This window comes from Truncatella angustata (genome assembly GCF_020726525.1).
Source record: "Truncatella angustata strain MPI-SDFR-AT-0073 chromosome Unknown BKA67scaffold_5, whole genome shotgun sequence".
NCBI classification, from domain to species: Eukaryota; Fungi; Ascomycota; class Sordariomycetes; order Amphisphaeriales; family Sporocadaceae; genus Truncatella; species Truncatella angustata.
This window is the reverse complement of record NW_025763385.1, coordinates 1904937-1919384: the sequence shown is the minus strand read 5'-3', so window position 1 is coordinate 1919384 and position 14448 is coordinate 1904937. Positions and strand designations below refer to the sequence as shown.

At 51.7% G+C, this 14448-nt stretch overlaps 5 protein-coding genes across 5 annotated transcripts; 3 read left to right on the top strand and 2 right to left on the bottom strand.

Annotated features, from left to right (window-relative positions):
- Positions 1-1528: 1528 nt before the first annotated feature.
- Positions 1529-2338, top strand: BKA67DRAFT_659728 (uncharacterized protein; the record flags this gene model as incomplete). The annotated part of the gene is made up of 2 exons (XM_046107503.1): positions 1529-1846; positions 1907-2338. The coding sequence occupies 2 exons, from the start codon at positions 1529-1531 to the stop codon at positions 2336-2338; spliced, it is 750 nt and encodes a 249-aa protein (XP_045957363.1).
- A 2654-nt stretch (positions 2339-4992) lies between these two features.
- BKA67DRAFT_519567 (uncharacterized protein) lies at positions 4993-6590 on the top strand (the record flags this gene model as incomplete). Its single annotated transcript, XM_046098105.1, has 3 exons — positions 4993-5084; positions 5276-6182; positions 6234-6590. 3 exons carry the CDS (start codon positions 4993-4995, stop codon positions 6588-6590), a joined length of 1356 nt encoding a protein of 451 aa, XP_045957362.1.
- Positions 6591-6945: 355 nt separating this feature from the next.
- On the top strand, positions 6946-8238 carry BKA67DRAFT_308808 (uncharacterized protein). The gene has a single exon (XM_046096131.1). It carries the CDS (start codon positions 7301-7303, stop codon positions 8216-8218), a length of 918 nt encoding a protein of 305 aa, XP_045957361.1. The 5' UTR covers positions 6946-7300; the 3' UTR covers positions 8219-8238.
- A 676-nt stretch (positions 8239-8914) lies between these two features.
- On the bottom strand, positions 8915-9894 carry BKA67DRAFT_568521 (abundant perithecial protein). The gene has a single exon (XM_046103037.1). The coding sequence runs from the start codon at positions 9697-9699 to the stop codon at positions 9070-9072; it is 630 nt and encodes a 209-aa protein (XP_045957360.1). The 5' UTR covers positions 9700-9894; the 3' UTR covers positions 8915-9069.
- Positions 9895-11633: 1739 nt separating this feature from the next.
- Positions 11634-12851, bottom strand: BKA67DRAFT_647059 (uncharacterized protein; the record flags this gene model as incomplete). Its single annotated transcript, XM_046105936.1, has 1 exon — positions 11634-12851. The coding sequence occupies one exon, from the start codon at positions 12849-12851 to the stop codon at positions 11634-11636; it is 1218 nt and encodes a 405-aa protein (XP_045957359.1).
- Positions 12852-14448: the final 1597 nt, after the last annotated feature.

Genomic DNA, 14448 nt, shown 5'->3' with positions numbered 1-14448 from the left:
TACGACCACCAAAGTGACCTTGCGTCTCTGCTAAATCCAGAGCCTCTACCGGATCATTTATTGTTGCATGAACCCAATCAAATGACGCACGACCACCGCCAGCTCCTCGAAGCAACATCGAGTCTATCAGTCATACCGTACGATCCAAGCCTCTTTGCTCAGATTGACCCGCAAATCATGGCTCAGCCGGAACACCAAGACGTGCATGACCAGTTCGATGCTTTTCGTGAGTTGACGCACCATCACAGTCCCGAGCCAACACATGAATCGTATGAAGTGCATATGGCGACGCATCACCCACCATCAGATGACCACGAAACATATCTCAAATTGCAGGCATTGCTAAATGATGAGCCCGATAACATGCCGCACAGTATAGACCCAATATGCACGTCGCGTCACCACGACCCTAGTCTACCCTTGCACATTCCCCGGCACGAGCAGGATGAAGACACTGTTGTTAGAGATATTGACATGCTACTTGAGCATCATGATGGCTCTGACCTAGTAAATCTTGACGCACTTGACACAGATATCGACCATGACGACCAAGCTCAGCAGGTGAATGCGGATCCTACGTCCGAGAAGAGAGACAGGCGGAATACAATGCCAGAAGATGACCGATCTCCGAAGCGGCGGAACTGGGATCAGATTGTGTTTGATGTTTCTTGATGGGTCTTGTCTAGCTCGTCCCATCTGTGCCGAGTGTTGCGCAGGTCGCCGCCACCACACTGTTGCCGCAGTAAGGAGTCTGTGAGGCCCACCATGAGCATTCAGATGGTTCTTTAACAAGAGCTTCCAAGTCAACGCCACTGGGAGTGATGAACCGGAACGGATTGGGCAAGCTGCTTGCTTCGCCTTTACCATGTCTTGACAACCTGCTCCTAAGGAGACCACGTCGAAGCAGTTCCCGTCGGACATCTCGTCATTGTCTCTGAGCAAACTGAATGAAACTCAGCCACCATTCTTTGGTAGGTAGATTAACAAGATGGCCAAAACGTCCGTGCGTTATACGGTTATTCTCCCCCTTGCGAAGACCTTTTATTTGTACTCAGCAGGCAACAGCCATTCCAGATGAAGTGGATCGAAGCAGCATCGTAATGTCGCAACCGACGAAAAGCAGCAAGACTTGTCTGCCAATCAAGTCCCGTACCGCAAAGCTTAAACAAGCTTAACGGCGATTGACCAATGGGCGGCAGGCGGCTGTCTATCCACTGCCCCTGAGTTCCACCCAATGGCGTCCGTTGCTCCCTATCACAACAGGTGTTGCCCCTTCTTATACGAAAGTTGCAGCAAAACACTACCTCGCTTGGTAGCAGCCATTGCTAGAAGCGACAGTTGGGTGCTTCAAAACCAAGGGCAGTTGTTCTCTATTTAATCGTACGAAAAATGCCCCGAGTTTTCATTGATCTGTGTTCTCATCGGATATTATATAAATAGAGACGAGAACTCAATACCCGCAGAAGCTAATACTCGAAATATCGCGACAAGCTTGCTTCGAATTCCTGGGTCTAATAATTGTCTCAATATGGCTTTCCAGGACGGCGTCAACAGCGGTGCTGGGCTGGCTATTCGTGCCAATGCTGCGTCCTACCTCAACCCGCGAGCTGGACAACCGCAGTACTCCATTGCCCAACAGCAGAACGGAACAAACGCCACAATTCCCACGGCTACTGCGAATCTTTTCCTTGACAGTTTTCCTTCGGATGATTTCGAGTTTGTCGCATCTGTCGTGACTGCTTGTCCTGACCAAACCGTTTACGCCGTGCGATGTACCAAAGGGCCAGATATCGCGACCTTGCCTGGATTTGGAGGAGAAATAGACTCGGGCTGTAAGGATCATCGAGTAAGTCAGCACCCTAGGGGGACAATCTGCGCGTTAACCATTGACCATGCGCGTTTGTAGGAGTTCACCATCACCCAGAATCCATCCCTATACATCCACTCCACTGTCGCGCCGTACAGTTACATGCCGAGCGCAGCCCCCTCCGCCTCCAATCCCGTCAGCGAGGGACCCTGGACGACGCAGACCAAGTCTTTCTGGGAGACTTGTGAGCTGCACGGCACCACGTCGGCTCTCTGCGACGTGTCGGTGAGGCTTATGGATGACTTTGGCACGACGACCATGCCGGATACGGGCAGTGCTCTGTACCAGGCAGCGGGCACGATGTATCACCGCTACGACGTTGCCATCACGGCCGGAGCCGAGAAGACTGCGAACCCCACCGGTACTTGTGCGCCTGTGCCCACGGCCGCGGCAGCCGGCCTCAGCGCAAAGGCTGCCGCTCTTTGGGCTTTGACTGGCGTTATTGGTCTTGCCGGAATTCTGGCGGCCTGAGAGCTGAGTTGGTTTCATTCGGGAGCTAACCAGGCCGGTCATGATTTTTGGATCCGAGACACTGAGACGAGAAGCTGGATGGGGCGACAGGCTGTCGCATAAGTGCATAGCCCGACTTGTATTTCTTGCGGCCACCGCATCATGAGATTATTCGAGTGAGAATATTTCTTTCTGTTAAGCTGTATTTTGAAAGCCTAATTCTATCACGAACATACATTTCCGCGACCTAGGTATTCGCTACTTCTTAGTTGCATTAGGCATCTTCATACCCGCGTGCAGCGTAACGCAGCAGTCTAGGATGGACTCGTTCGCTCTGAGCCCTTATTGTATAATTATTATAGCTCTTACACCGTGATATTGCTGTATTAGAATACACCGCTGATGGTTCAAGTGAGTCAATATTGTCCCAGTCTCGAAAGCAGAGGGAGCTGTCCGACAGTGCATGCAGGCGACAGCCAGACACGCGCAAGGTCGTGCCCCATATGAACATAGCCCAGTATGCAATGCGACTCACCGACATTATCTCATGGCGTAGGCGGTGGTGAAGCGGCGGTAGCAAAGCGCCGATCTCAGTCGTGCTTACAGGATTTTGGAGAAGAGTCCCGCGTCAGGTCTCTCATGTCACAGTGGCCGTTCAGCAGTTTTCAGTCTCGTCTTTTTGCCCTCTACCGCAATCATTATTGCATCGATTTGAGTTGTTCAGAACGTGTTCGGGTGTAGCCCACATAACACTTCATGGGCCTTGATAACCATACCCTGACGAATGAAAGCGCGGTCGTCTGAATTCCGCTATATGGAGAAGCCCTGAGGTATACTGTCTTCACGACGCCCGACCCTTCTGTTCATGGCCTGCCACGAACAGTAGCTTCCCCTTGCCTGTCGCTATTGCTTACTTGCTTGCTTGCTCACTTACCACTTCGGGATTTCTCCTGTCTTTGTTCATGTAGAGCTGCAAGAAGGTCTGTGAGGCTGGCACCTGCGAGTTGTCTGCTTGAGGGAAATGGGGGCCGGCGTGACGGAACAAGAGAAGCTTCCGAAGCGGCCTCCCCGAGTCGATGCATTCTCATTTTTGGCACCCATCACTCTCGCGGTTTCTGTTGAAGTAATATAGGCGAAAACCTCGAGCTTGCTGCCTAGTACTGCACTCCTGGTATTGGCTACTCCTATATCTCGCATGACGATAAGGCATTTACCTGGCGTGTGATGTTGTCGTCGGAAGCACCACTAGCTGCTAGACGCCAAAAACTTGGCCGAAAAAAAGGCTGTTCAGCGTTTATCGGTTGTTCAAATGTGGCGATTTCAACTCGGTGGCGGTGTTTGTTGCGTATGCGACATCTCGTAAGCCTGAATGCTGAGGGACACACTTCGACTGCTGCACGGTGTTTCCATCCGGTCTTCTTGGTGATTTGTACTTAGTGATCTGGCACTCGTGGGCGCGCAGAACATCTAATGCGAGGGGGATAGAGGCACACTGGAATTTCGCCTAGACTAATCTAGTACTCACACCTTCCCTTCCACTCTCCCGGTGGTGAGCAACACATTTATTCCAAGTCTTTAGACAGTTTGGAGTGCCCAGACTTGGCGAGATGTTTCGTGACGTCATTGCGGCAGCAGAAAGTATCGCGTTACGGCATCACGACTGCGCCAGGAAAGATGTCGTGAGTTGGTGGCTGGTGAGGTTGCGTTAGTGTGGTTTGCGTAGTGTGTCATGCGAAAATAGATAGTGGTCACAGAGGCGGACATCAGTCCTCGTGGTCGCTATATATTGCAGGCGGCAGAGTTTCACAAGGCACGAGAGCAAGTTGTTGGAGGCACGTTGCGCACTGATTGGTGGCTGAGGTAGGTGGAGGGCCGAACTGGAGGGGATCGGCAGAGGTCTCGCCTCGTCTCGTCTTGCCATGACAAGGAGTGATAGGGAATCGCTGTGTCCAGGTTACAACATAACTAACTTTGGGTTAATACAGAGATCAAAGGGACTGGCTTGAGTGTTTTGTTGGGTTGATATTGTTGCTCAACGAAGGCTCTAAATGACGATGAAACTCCGATCCTAAAGATAACTGCGAGTATACAATAGTTGTTAGTATCCAAACCAGGGGGATCCCGTACGGGGGTCTCGAGTACCAGCAGAAGGCGTCAGTTTGTGTCACGACGTCGCCGACGTCTTATCGGGGGGGCGTTGGACGCACGGCTACGAATTGTCAGGGGACCTGCCCCCCAGAAAATGGGACCCCAAGAAAGATTAGGACGCAGATGGGCGGCTTATCGGCAAGATCCTCATCCTCATACTGGCGCTAAAACGTCACAGATCCCAGAGGCTCGAATCGAGACTCTTGCTCCCTCGCATCTGAGAAGGCTCCCTCCAGCCAGAACAGTTTCTCTACCGCCCACCAGGTCTCTTTTTGCTTGGGCTTGGAAGCCATCGTCAAGTCCCTTGCGACATCGCCATCCTCACCCTCACATTGCCCCTAACTTACACATCTAGCAAAGCGGTTGAGACACAAGGGTCGCCCAACCGAAAGGGGAAAGGAAAAAAAAGGAGAAAGAACAAAAAGTAGTCGCCGAATTACCTCCCATACCTACCAACCTAAAGACTGGGCAATCCAATACCGTACCGCACATATCGGTGGAACGATAAGCGGCGCCCCAGCAGCATCATGGCGTCCTCTGCCGCCCCCGAAACTCTCAACGAGGACATCCCCCAGAACGACAGCGGGAAGCTCAGGACTTTTATTTCCATTTTGCGAAAGTAAGAACTCTCTCCTTTGCAATCTCTTTCTTCGCTGCGCCCCTATCTCCACTGCAAATATGCATCTGTGAATGGCTTCACCGCCGCCCAGGGTTCAGGTGGGGTGACGATCCGATGACGGAGAAGGCCGACACGTCGAACCTTACTACATATCTGCGTTTTTGCTGACATGGCTGTTTGCCCTCGCCCAGGTTCATCGGCGTCCCTGATCTCGCCGCTGTCCGCTTCTCTCTGCCTTCGCAGCTCCTCGAGCCCAGACCCAACCTCGAGTACTGGACCTACCTCGACGTCCCCAGCGCATTCGCTGCTATTGGCACCGCAGACGAGCCCGTGGATCGCATGCTCGAGGTCCTCCGGTTCTGGTTCACCAAGGATCTGAAATACGTCAAGGGCAAGCCCTGCAAGCCCTACAACTCGTGTCTCGGAGAGTTCTTCCGCTGCAACTGGGAGGCGGAAAAGAACGTCCCCGCCATCGATACCAAGAGCACCAGCGGCACCGCCAGCAGTGCGTCCTCCATCAAGTCCTCCAAGGGCGACCCGCGATCTTCCTCCTCCGTCTCGGTACCTCAGACTGCCGAGAACCCCGCCGGCCCTACGTGGCGCATTTCGTATCTTACAGAACAGACGTCGCATCACCCCCCCGTGAGCGCCTTCTACATCGGCTGCCCTGAGCAGGGCCTGCATGCGAGGGGCTTTGATCAGATCTCCGCCAAGTTCACCGGCACCACCATCAAGGTGTCGCCTGGTGAACACAACCTGGGTATTTTCATCACCTTGGAGAAGCGAGAAAATGAGACCTACCAGCTCCAGCATCCCGCTGCCCACTTGGGCGGTCTTTTGCGTGGTGCTTTGAGTGTCAGTGTCGGCGAGTCTGCCTATGTCACTTGTCCCAAGACCAAGCTGAAGTGCATCCTCGAGTATATCGAAGATGGCTGGCTCGGCCGCGCTCAAAACAGGATGGAGGGTGTCATCTTCCGCTATGACCCCGACAACGACACCAAGACACGCATCAAGGATGTCGCCGACAAGGATGTCCTGATCAGACTTGGTGGCTCTTGGAAGGACAAGATCGTTTACACCGTCGGTCCAAAGCCAGTCGTGAGTTTTACAAGACCGATTTCACTGCACATTTGCTGACCAACCCTTCAGAGCTCTCATCCCGCTGATAAGCAGATTGTCATTATCGATCTGAATCCTTTGCATGTTGCCTCCAAGGTGTTACCCCCCAAGGACAAACAAGCAGAGAACGAATCGCTGGAAATGTGGGACGGTGTAACACAGGCTATTCACTCGAAGCAATTCTCAAAAGCGACGCAGGTCAAGCAGGAACTCGAGGAGAAGCAGAGAGAAAAGGCCAGGGCCCGCGAGAAAGACAATGTTGAGTGGAAACCCGTCTTTTTCTCTCAGGTCACAGACAAGGGCGGCAAGCCTGACCTCAGTGACAAGGGCAAACAGGTCCTCGAGAGGATACAGAAGAACGACTGGAGCCTCGAGGGCATTGTATAGTTTGTCGACTCTAGACCATCTGGTATTATGTACAGACAGCGCAGAGAAGGTGCAACTGATTCGGTATAGGCATAGATTTGCTTCAAAGCCGTCATTCTCTTGGTAAAGGACCGGATCAATGATCAGTCGTCGCTACAATATTACAACCACAACACATTGGCTAGACAGCCATTTTAACCCGCATACAGGCATACATACGCACATGAATCGTTTTAGGCATAGCAATTGGTCAGGACAGACGAATGGTTCAGCAGTGCATTCATTATCGAAGACGACAACACCTAGAGTCGCTCACATTTCTCCAGGCGTTTCTTCACATGGCATCTAGACTTCATAGGACAATTACTGTTTTCTCAAATCACATTTCTTCCATGTCAGATCTGTTCTCTGGCTATCATCTATCACGTATGCTTCGAGAAGACGGCCTGTTTTGCCATTGCCTTTTCATGATCTGCCGTGTAGTTGACGCCCCAACACGTGGTACATTATTGAACGTCCGGCGAAAGCAGAAACAACGTCGTTCCGGTCATTATCAGGCAACCAGGGCGGTCCAGGAAAGGTGGTAGCCGTTTCCCAGCAGCGTCCTCCTCGGCGCGCAGGTTTGCTACCAGTTACATCTTCCCGCCCATGATTGGGACTTAACTTTGTATCGACCATGGTTCTAACACAAAAGGTTTCCACACATTTTTATGCGAGCTACCGAACGGTGAATGGTATTGTTCAGAGGACTCTTGCCGCATAACCATCACGAAGCAGATTGGACTCCGCCGTGCTCAAACGTTCATAGGCAAAGCGACCCAAGTAAGATGATGCGCACACAAGCCTCAACCACATCGGGCTCAGAAGATCCCCGGAGATACTTCGACAGATCTAAGCTCAAGCCTCGCACCTACCACGATCTCCCGGACGGGCTGAAGCTCAACATCTGGGAGGAGTCGATGCAGACCAGGAGGGACACCTCGAACAAGTTCATCTGGGACGTCAACTTCACAGACGGCGACGCCGTCATCGTCGGCACGGCCCCCCTGAGCAGGCTAGACCTCTACAACGCTGGCCGCGGCCAGATCGCCGATCTGTTCTGCCAGTTCGACGCCAGCTCGCGCCGCGTCCTGCTGCGCCACTTCCAGCCCATGGCCACGAACGTCCAGACCAGCAGCACCACCAACACCCGCGTGTGCGTCTTCGTCGACCCCGACCGCGACGCCTTCTACCTGCACGGCCATCCACCGCGGATCCGGAGGGCCCCGCCCGCGCGGCTCACAACGCACGGCGGCGCCGGCGCCTCTACCGCTGCCTACCTCACCCTGGGCGGGGTCTGGCTGCCCGGCGGCACGAGCATGGCGGGCGCTCACGCTATATACCATGTCCATGTGCCCTGGTTCTGGCTGCGGGACGAGCGGTGGCACCGGTGGCTGGAGGAGATCCTGCGCGACGGGGGGCGCTCGGTTCACGAGGCCCTCCATCACATCTACGGGGACGGGCCGTGGCTGCCGGATGATCGCGCGCATGGCTATGCGATACCCATTCGTTCGCGGCTGCTGCCCCGGCTGAAGACCATCGTCTATGGCGGCTCCTACAAGGCCTCGGTAAGGCTGTCACCTGTCGCTCACCATCGTGACGTTAGCTGATTGTTTTGCTCGTCTAGGTCCAACTGTTCTTCGGGGAGCGTTAGGTCATATGGCCACCGACGGGAGTCTTCACAGAGGTCTCAGCCATTTCCTTGACTGGAGCATTTGGGTTGGGGGGCGTTGCTGGGTTTGGTAATTCGCATCTTGGGTGTGAAATGGCAGGTGTTGAGTGAGTGGGGATATACGAGGATGTGACATTCTCGGCAAAGTCTATCAGGGGTGGACCTTGTTTCTTGTCATAAATAGAGCACAGTATACCTGCCTCAACTGCTTTCGCCAATCCAGAGAATATGAAAGAGAATAAATGAGAAAGGGCGACAATACCATATACCAAAGTCGCGCTGGTCACATTCATTCGACGGGCGCGTGGCAAAATGCATGTGACTAGCGTGGGTTCTCGGTGCAGTACTCCCCAGTGCCGTTGCAGATTTGCAAGTACATATTCTTCCATATCTGCCTGTAGTTGTATGCACGTCTAGCACTTCTTGCTTGCGAGGGCTGATGCAGGTTCGGACTTGGTGACAGGCTCACGGGGTCCATCGAGCGAAACATGCTGATTATCATTGGTGTTAGTAGTGCTCAAGACTCGTTCATCCCTCTTGTGGTAAAGGGCCCAGCTGTACCAGTGAGCAAGGTGACGCATTTTAAGAGGGCATGAGAAGGTCCGGCGAGCAGGTTCAGCGGGGGCCAGAGCCATATGAAACACCATTCGATTCAACTATGTTTGCTAATTTGCACGAATATTGTTTTGTTGAATCAGCATCATGATTGCGATCATGAATAAACAATCCCACACCCGCTTTCAGACCAACGGCGAAGGGTCGCTACATTTGGCCGTACTGCTGCCAGTGCTACTCTGATGGTTTGTTGGAAATAAGGGTCAACACAAACTTGCTCGGCCCCGTTCGTTCCTCCTTGAGCTGCTTAGGGAAATTTTCGTTGGAGACGATGTCCACCTGCTTGGTCTTCGCATTCCACTGGAAGAAGACGGAGCCCACGGACAAGTACTGTCCCGTGTGCTCGTTTCTCAAGTAGATGGCTGTGGTGACGGGCGGACCCGTCTCGCCAATGGTGCCGACGAGCTTGAATTCGTCATCCTCGTTCGAATACAGGATCTTCTCTCCGACGTCGGCGGCGTTCAGCTTGAGGCTGTACTGCCTCGCGGACCCGCCAGTCTCATCGGTGAATTTGAAGGCGATGACGCGGACGTCGTTCCCGATGACCTTGAAGCGTGACAGGCCACCGAGGGCCGAGAGGGAGGGGTTCTCCCCTTCGAGCTCCTTGTACACGCCGGATGAGTTGGCGTGCTGCCAGGCTAGGACTTTCGTGTCGTAGGCGACCACCGCAGAGTTGAAACTGTCGTTCAGGCTACCAGGATAGAGATTCTTGTCGTCGCCGATGTTGTAGGAGTGCTTGTCACCTGAGTAGTCGGCCTTGGTGAAGAAGGCGACTTGGCCAGTGGGAACCGATGGTGCAGCCATTTTGACGTTGCAGTATCAATGTAGGGGAATAGCAAGGCAAGTATTTCTGTTTCTGGATTCGATTGATGAGCATGAACCTTCAAATGATACCGTCCCCGGGTCTATTTAAATATTTTTTCGGGCCTCGCTCAGATTGAAGGGGCACCTAATCAAGTAATACATGGTGGGTGGTAGTCCTACACTTCTTACGCAAGTTGTTGGAAATGACTTCACAGCAGTCACGTCAGGAGTGTTGTTGTCACGATATTAAGGTTCACATATCCACTAATACGGGACATGCCGTAGCGCGGGCTACCATGTTTGCATATAGTCGGCTTATGAGAACCCACGGATGACATCCCCCAGCATACTCCTAGTCGGTACCTGAACCTCAAAACTGCAACCAAAACCGTTTTCGTCAATTTGCTACATTCAATGACATCTCTGGCTTATGAGGTTCTCGAGGTGACATCTCATAGCATGCGTTGGTCGATAAGTGTAGCAAACTCAAAACCCAAGGTTTGCCAGTAGCGGTACCAGCTTCCGAAACCCCAACGTAACATCAATATGTTTGTTTATTGCCAACCCGGGATTGGGACCAAACTCGGCTTATGATATTTTGTGAATGACATCCCTTGAAATTCAGGCACGTCAGGAACACAGGGACATTGCCACGCCACGATGAGAAAAGAGGGCGGGTGTGACTTACGCGTCGAGGTCACACCGGTCACCCGACGACCACATAATCTCGCCGCATGCTTGATCTGGTTGCTACACGGTACGCCATATAAGAGCATCGGCGCCCGTACCTCTGGCAATTGACGGCGCCGTGTTCCACAACGACAGCATTCCCACGAATTGGATAGTCGATCACCCTCTGTGCTGTTGTGCCGACTTGTCAGCCCTGTGCCGTTGGTATGGCAGCGGTTTAACAGGGTGATGTGGATCGTACCTACAATCAAGTGTCCAAGAAAGATATTGCGTGTGCAGTGCAGTTCTGAACGACGCACATCACATGATTTATTAAACGAAAGCTGGTCATGAACGCAGCAGTAGCATCCGCCTCTGTCTTCTTTTCGACCATATCGTCGCACTAAATCTTGTCAGAGCGTCTCAGTGTGCCTTGCGTTGAGCTTCACCATGACTTCATCCATCGCGCATGCTCATTCGAAACGAAAAACACCCATGCTAGACACCATTTTGATCAGAGTGAGCATTCTCGAACTAAACGTAAGATATGAAAGCTCAGGTCGTGATGAGCTAAGAGCGGAGATAGGATGCAGGACTTATTGTGGCCTGCTACCCTTTCACTGTGCAAGCCTTCTCGGACATAATTGCCTACACGCTATCGTAGCCTCACATGTTTCCAAGCATTCCGACTTTACGATTATCAGAAGGTAATGTTGTACGTCATCTATATATGTTGTGGACGGTTTGATGCACTCAAAGAAACCAAGATCTAACGATGACTGTACAAATTAATTCATCTGTATGCTCCTCGACCGCACCTATAGCAGATCTGAGACGCAACATCCGACTGCCGTCTTAACATCTAGGTTTAGGATCAAAACGCTTTTCTCTCGGACTCAGGGGCGGAGGCAGAGGAGCATTAAGGGATAATTGACCGGTACGCTCGGCATCCCATGTGTTCAAGATCAAACTGAGTTAATCTCTATCATGCATCGCGACAGGCTCAAGAATCAGTCTCCATCCACAATCGAGTCCCCAATCAAGCGCCCAAAATTAGGGAATAGTGAGATGACTTCTGAGAACCTACGCCCATCCAAGAAATTTGAATGAAAGCCATCGCGCCGCGGGTGGTTTTATCGCTTCCACCAGAAATCTTGATTATCCTGGTCCAGTTCGACGGCTTCCCAAATTATCCATATAGCCCGTGTTCAATCCAAGACATCTACGAAGCCGCCGTTATAGAAACCCATCATCAATATATTGGGTCAGTCAACCATTTCTTCGTCGTGTTCCGGGAATGATTGGTCTCCCATATGTCCGGATCGGGCCATGTCTAGTCGAGCCTTGGGATTGTCTCGAAGATACTCACGGAATGTGATATCGTGATTTGAAGGTACCGGTGCACCCGGCTGGAACAAATCTGGCTGCTTGACGAGGAGCTGTTGGAGTGTTTGGTCCAATAGGTTCTGGGGGATATAGTAGTTTGTGGGTGTGACATGCGTTGTATCGACATTTTTGTCACCTGCGCCGCCACGCAGATCCACGTTTGCATGTTTGGCGCGCTTGCTTCCTCGAGAAGAGTTCGAATCCCGCCTACGTTTGGCAGGACCTTCGGTGACAAAAGCATTCTGGAGCGGAAGTTTGGCAACTTGATCTCCATTATTTCCGTCTTCACTTTGGTCTTCGTTTCCATCTTCATGCCTTTCTGCTTCCCTCATCTTGACATCTGGGGCACAACCAACTGGCTCAGCTCCATTTGATATTAAATGGTCACCTCTTCTTTTGTAAGCCTCAATATCAGTCTCAATCTCACCCTTAGTGTCGTTGATAATCCCAAAATCTTTGCGATCACTCTTTTCGACATCACGTTCTTCGTTGTCTACCTCGTCGTCCTTCGCTTCGTCCTCGCCACTGTCGCCGTCTTCACTACCACTCTCTGTACCCTTTTCGCCACCACTCTTTTGATCCTCGCCATTCCTATCGTCCTCCTCGCCGTCCTCGTTGTCAGGTCCCTTGGGTAACATTTTGAACTCTTCAACGCTTGCCTGTTCTTTATATCTCAGAAAAAGTTCGACTTTAATGCCCCCCACCCTTTGACCCAAGTCTTTCAGCCGCTGCTTCAGTTCATTGACAGTAGTGGCATGGAATCTTCCGCGATCCCCATTAGCAATCTTTTCGTATCCTATCACACGCCGTTGGGATGCCTTGGCGAAGTTGTTGTTGCCAGGCACAGTCTCCCTCCCCTCCCTCTTCTCTTTGGCAGGCCTCTTAGCCCTTAGAGTCTTCCCCTTAACCCCGACGAGCTCATCTTCATCCTCGGCCCCAGTCTCATCTTGACCATCTGATTCAACACCAGGCCGCTTGCCCTTAGCCCTTGCGGGTAAGTGCTGGGATACCTCCTTCTCGTCCGAGTCGCTGTCGGTTCTCGTTTCGGGCTCTTTGCTGATATCACCCCATGATTCGTCGTCGTTGGGTTGGGCCATCTTCGCGAATGGGTCGCGATAAATGGCAGACACAAGTTAGGATGTTGGGAAATAGTGATACTTGATTGTTGTGTTCCCAATACCTACACGCTCGATCTACACACTCTCTGATGCTCTAGAAATAGGACGAAGCTGTGTGCAAGTCGTAGTGTTAATAGCAGGACACGGATCTTGCGATCTATACTTGTGTCGCTTCCCTCATATGGCAACATTTCTCTTTTGTGGCCATCTTGATGTGCTTTCAGTGACAAAGGTTCACTTGCGAATTGTTCCGTGAGCGTCTACATGGTTGGCCGTTTCCGGTCGCTGCGATCATGCAAGCACTTCTTTCCTTTGTCACGCAACTATGGATGGTAATGGGGCACAAACAACAGCTTGCTGTGATGATCTCTTAGATAAGGCAAAAGGTTTAGTGGATGATGAGTCCCTGTACTATTACTTGTATGCTATCATGGTGCCTCAAGCAGCACGCAGTCACCACACTACGCACACATGCGACATGGTGGTTACAGCTTAGTTTGTGGAGTGGTTATCACAAACTGTATTTACATTGGTCATTTACTTTCATTGAACCATACTGAAAATCATCGGCCTGTATGCGCCAGAAGTGATGACATGTGTAACTCGGTTCGGGGTGGATGCTTACAGTGACTGAATAGCATGAACAGCCCAATTTCAGGTATTGCATGCCCGAAGACAAGACATTTCCTACATGATCAAGGTACACATAAGTAATGAGCGGTGGATTCGTGTTTTAGTCTCTGAAGTCAGGCTCGTTCATAGCCGACCTACCAATGGCAGTTGTTCCCTATGGTCTCAGTATACTATGTAGTGGACGCACCTTACATTCGACAATCCTTCATCACCCTCACATATAGCGCTCCCTTGCGGGAGAGCATATGTAAACTTGACGGCACTCTTCACAGTCGCTTCAAATGACGAACTTCTGATCTTTTGCGACGTATGCTAGCCCGCCTCCAAGTCACGCCTATTATGCAAGCTGGATAACCCATCTCTACCATAGAAAGCTGACGGCAATGATGAACATAGCCAACCAATGACGGGTCAGCAGCGACAACTTATCACAGTTCATATGGTGCGCTACCATCTTGATAGTTCGCATCGTCACCACAACTCTGCTTCGGTCCAACGCAAACTCCCACGCCAAGCACTTCACCGGATGAGGCAGAGATCAGCAACCACATCCCACACCTTGCAAAGAAATGCCGATTTGCCGACTTTCTAGGTGAGACACTGATTGGAGTTCTTTCTTATCACCCCTCCCTCGCACTTGTGCTTTCAAAAACCTTCTCTTGCGCGTTTCGTTCCAAACGAAAACAACATCTCGGCCGAACTTTCATATTGCTATCGAATTATGACGTCATACATAACGGACATCTCGCAACCAGCTTCAACTCATTTTTCCGGTGCGCTGTCAAGACAGAGTCGTATCACTAATCCTGCGGACGACTCACAATGAGTGAGGTGTATTGATAGCTGCCGCCTGGCACTGTTACCCTTGACTTGTTGTCTCGAACAGGCGTGCTTGCCCCGTAAGGATGGAGGAATCACGGTATCGCGCCCCGTCAGCCCGCTG